The 4,247-nt window shown below is 36.2% G+C and overlaps 2 protein-coding genes and 1 long non-coding RNA gene across 3 annotated transcripts; 1 reads left to right on the plus strand and 2 right to left on the minus strand.

The window, feature by feature from the left end:
• Window positions 1-28: 28 nt before the first annotated feature.
• Window positions 29-689, minus strand: LOC9298331 (the record flags this gene model as incomplete). The annotated part of the gene is made up of 3 exons (XM_002862208.2): window positions 498-689; window positions 262-389; window positions 29-133 (listed from the first exon to the last, which is right to left on the minus strand). Coding segments are annotated over exons 1-3 (379 nt in total), but the record flags the coding sequence as incomplete, so codon positions are not given.
• A 376-nt stretch (window positions 690-1,065) lies between these two features.
• LOC9298330 (peroxisomal membrane protein 11D) lies at window positions 1,066-2,768 on the plus strand. The gene is given in 9 exon segments (XM_002862207.2): window positions 1,066-1,177; window positions 1,307-1,534; window positions 1,617-1,691; window positions 1,793-1,867; window positions 1,960-2,040; window positions 2,129-2,203; window positions 2,299-2,440; window positions 2,443-2,471; window positions 2,579-2,768. Coding segments are annotated over 8 exon segments (708 nt in total). The 5' UTR covers window positions 1,066-1,177; window positions 1,307-1,339; the 3' UTR covers window positions 2,615-2,768.
• A 328-nt stretch (window positions 2,769-3,096) lies between these two features.
• Window positions 3,097-4,068, minus strand: LOC110226894. Its single transcript, XR_002330778.1, has 4 exons — window positions 3,925-4,068; window positions 3,677-3,850; window positions 3,340-3,585; window positions 3,097-3,247 (listed from the first exon to the last, which is right to left on the minus strand). It is a non-coding gene; the product is annotated as an uncharacterized LOC110226894 (long non-coding RNA).
• Window positions 4,069-4,247: the final 179 nt, after the last annotated feature.

The following is a 4,247-nucleotide window of genomic DNA, read 5'->3' on the forward strand; positions in this document are numbered from 1 at the left end:
CACAGAGGATATAAAAAATTCTTCTAACCTCCGCATGGCTTCATTTCTTCACCAGTAAGGTTCTGAGCTTCATTGGTGTCGACGATTTCCCGATTATCTCTAGAATCGTCCATAACATTATTACTGCTATTTTCTGTGTAAGCAAACATCAATTAGAGCAAATTCATCTATCTATAACCAAAATCAATGACTAACATTATAAATTTATAAAATTTGAATTCAGTATAAAGGATAATGTGAGTTTGGTATTCAATAACAAACCTTGTTTAATGGGAAAAATGCGAGAGAGGAAAGAACCATCTTCTCCGGTTTCGACTTGGAACAGAGATCCAAACGGAGCTCCGATCAATGGCTTTAAAGAATAATTCTTATTCTCAATCTTTAATATACTGTAAGAATATAGAGAGAAAAAAATCAAAAACCAAATTCAAAACAATAGAATTGAGGATGAGAATCAATCTGGATAAATTAAGATATTGAGGAAGAAGAAGACGCACGCGCCACCAGATAAACGAGCGAAGACGAGACGGTCACCATCGTTGACGTCGAGCAAAACGCTGCAACCTTCGCAAGCAAATCTGGGATTTGGAACTTGAGGCTTTTTATCCTCCGACATGACTGTCTGATCTTTATCGAGTTCCATCGAAAACAAAAAAAAGAGACTGCAGTTATGTTTGGTTAGTTTCAGTTCTGATTATGAATGACGGATTAGTAAGTAAAGTAGTAAACCCTAACTAACGACTAAGGTTTTGTCGGTTAAATAAAGAGCGGTTTAATGTTAATAAGTGAGGCCAAAAGTTAGAGCCCATTTAGGTGAAACATTAAAGGGCTTCTTTGGAGGTGCTATTGGCCCAAATAATGTCTAAAAAAGCCACGTGAACTTGCAATCTTTTTGCCCTAGATATGTGTGCCACGTGGTTGGGACGCGCGAAATATCCTCAACTTCCGAAAGCAGAGTGAGAGTCAACATGATCGACGGCTGAGTATGAGGGATCGAAGAGCTGATGGGGTTGACCCAACGACGTGTTTTGTCTGTTTATCGGGAAACGAAGATGACCAAACAAGCCCTATCTCCGATTACACATACAATCAAAAGAAGATCAAGACAAAACAGAAGGCATTGCGAATTTTAATTGATCGCTCTCTCTCTCTCTCTGTTCACACATCTCTCCCAAAGGTATTTCGATTCGAAATTCTCTTGATTTCTCTGATTTCTTTCAATTTTAAATCCGAAATTGAGATACTTTCGTGGTGTTCTTGATGATTTTCTTCGATCGAAAGTAATAGAATTTTCCAATTTTGGTAGATATTTTGGAATTTGATTAGTAGGTAGAAGAAGATGGGGACGACATTAGATGTGTCAAGAGCAGAGCTAGCACTTGTGGTAATGTATTTGAACAAAGCAGAGGCAAGGGATAAGTTATGCAGAGCGATACAGTATGGTTCCAAGTTCTTGAGTGGTGGACAACCTGGTACTGCTCAAAATGTTGACAAATCTACTAGCTTAGCCAGAAAAGTCTTCCGTCTTTTCAAGGTTACTCCTTTTTTTGCTGCTTTAGATTTTGATTGGACTGTGTTTTAGCTCTTTATTAATCAACTAAATATCATTGTTGCAGTTTGTGAATGACTTGCATGGTCTCATCAGTCCTGTGCCTAAAGGGACTCCTCTTCCTCTTGTTTTACTTGGAAAGGTATGTGCTTTAGAGCTCATAGCTCAGTGTTTCATACAAAGATTTCTTAGTCCCCTTGTTTTATATCTTTGTTCTGTACCAATCTTTGTTGTTATTTTCAGTCGAAAAACGCACTTTTATCTACATTCTTGTTCCTGGATCAAATTGTCTGGCTTGGGAGATCAGGAATATATAAGGTGAGACTGTGAGAGAGATCATCAAGTTTATGTACCACTGGTGTATTCAAGTTTTGTGTTTTGGCTAATGTCTTATGTGTATCTCAACACAGAACAAAGAACGAGCTGAGTTACTTGGACGTATATCTCTTTTCTGCTGGATGGGATCTTCTGTATGTACAACTTTAGTCGAGGTCTGTCTCTTCTTTCGCTTTCCCGATCGATTCCGCATGTCACCTTGGTCTTTTTCGCCGCTTATTTATGGGTTTTCACTGTTAATAGGTTGGTGAGATTGGAAGGCTTTCTTCATCAATGAAGAAGATCGAAAAGGGACTCAAGCATGGAAACAAGTATCAAGTAAAGTTCTCTCCTTTTGTCAAGAACCTTCTAATTCTACAAAATCCTATAGTAAGAAACTCAATTCCTGTTTATCAAATTGTGTAAACTTGTAGGATGAGGAATATCGTGCTAAGCTAAAACAATCAAACGAGAGGTCACTTGCTTTGATCAAATCGGCTATGGACATTGTTGTAGCAGCTGGTCTTCTTCAGTTAGCTCCAAAGAAGATCACTCCTCGTGTCACCGGAGCTTTTGGATCATCACCTCCATCATTTCTTGTTACCAGGTAACACTTGTTTCATCCACAAAACCTTTACTTTACAATGTTTACAATGTCGTAACTTTCTCTTCTGATCTTTATATGATTCTCATTATTATTCTCCACAAACACAGTTGCTTCCGACACGCCCCAAGATCAAAACACCCTGAAGTCGATCGAGGAAGCTGGTGTTAAGGAGAAAGTCATTTCAGAAAGTTATGTTGGTCTTTTATTAAGGAAATTTGCTGCTGTTATAAAACATCGTATAAAATACTTTGCAGGAATGATGATTATAATAAATATGTTTATGCCTCAGATTCTTGATACACAAGTTTTAATAGTATTGCATTATTATGAGATGTTGTTTCTGCTAAGCAAAAACTAGAGCAAAATCCAACTACATGTGTGTTTTGATCTGATTATTATATACTAGTATTTTAGCCCGTGGGCTTCATCATAGTAATGTATTTCAATTAATTAAAAATCTAAAAATTAAGATAACATAGTTGTGCACTTCCTAGGTTTGAAATATAACTGAAGGGATAAGAAAATGCTTCACATGGAAGATATAGAAGAAAGGTGGAGAACGTAAAGAAACAAAGCTAGGAAGAACGATTATTGAATCACTGCAAACATAAGAACACGATTTAAAAGGGAGATACATAATAGATTAATAAGAATGATTACCAAGTTGGAAGCTACTAACTCAAGGCTCTTGAGTTGAAGATTCAACAGTTTACATGGAGCATTGCGAACAGTAATTTCCTTAAGATCTTTCATTCCAATGATTTCACCAATTACATCTGTATTAAAAACAAAAAGAAGGAAAAATTCATAAGAATATAAAAAGATGCTAAACTTTGAATAAATATACATTGATGGTGATAACACGTACCAAGGAACACGTTTTCGTCATGTCTCTGAAGCTTATCAAAAGGGATGAAACTGAAACGAAGTGAGTGGTTTGGGATTTCAATTGTTGACCAAGTGAAAAAGATTTTGAAAGAATGTCAGTTGCCCTGTAACTTCCAAGATTAGGAGACAACTTAAAATTCATCAGTATACAACATTCTCCTTCTTGGAGATCTTTTTCGAACTTTTGAATTAATTTTCCTCTGATGCATGCTTGTATACAGTCCCCCTGTCATTAAAAGGGAAAAAGTTGGATTACAAAAGTACAGAAGTAGTATCTAAACCAAATAAACATAAACAACCAGAATTTTGTTTTCCACCTTATCATCCACAAGGAGTAAATCCACCAGAATCTCCAGGCTTATCGTTATTGTGGAATCGCCAAAAACGGGCAACTCGTGCTTTAATTTTCCAAATTTCGCTCTCAGTCACGGACTCTAGTTGAGCAATCGGTGTAAAATCCAGTTTCATGTTGCAAGTAGAGATAGTAATACCTGCAATTGAATAGATAAAAATCAAAACATAGAGAAAGACGATCAACTTTTACGATTTGGGTAATTGGAATTACCTGTTGAGAGGAGGAGCGTTTGTGTTAATTCACTATGATATAAATCTTTATACTATACATATGTGGTGATTTCCAGAAGATCAGTTGATTAAAGTGATGGAGGTGGGAAGTTGATCAGAGGATCGTGGGAAGACGAGAACACAAATCGTGGGCTTTTTTTTTTGAGATTTTATTTTTAATTAAAGAAAGAAAACTGTCGAAAAGAAATATTCCAATTAAATAAAAGGAAAACAATTAATTGTAAATGAAAAATGATGATGACACGTGTCGCAACCAAAATTGCTGACTGACTTCTCTTTTATATAATAAAGGATTTTGGGCTT

The sequence above is a fragment of the Arabidopsis lyrata genome (assembly GCF_000004255.2).
Source record: "Arabidopsis lyrata subsp. lyrata unplaced genomic scaffold ARALYscaffold_825, whole genome shotgun sequence".
Taxonomy (NCBI): Eukaryota; Viridiplantae; Streptophyta; class Magnoliopsida; order Brassicales; family Brassicaceae; genus Arabidopsis; species Arabidopsis lyrata.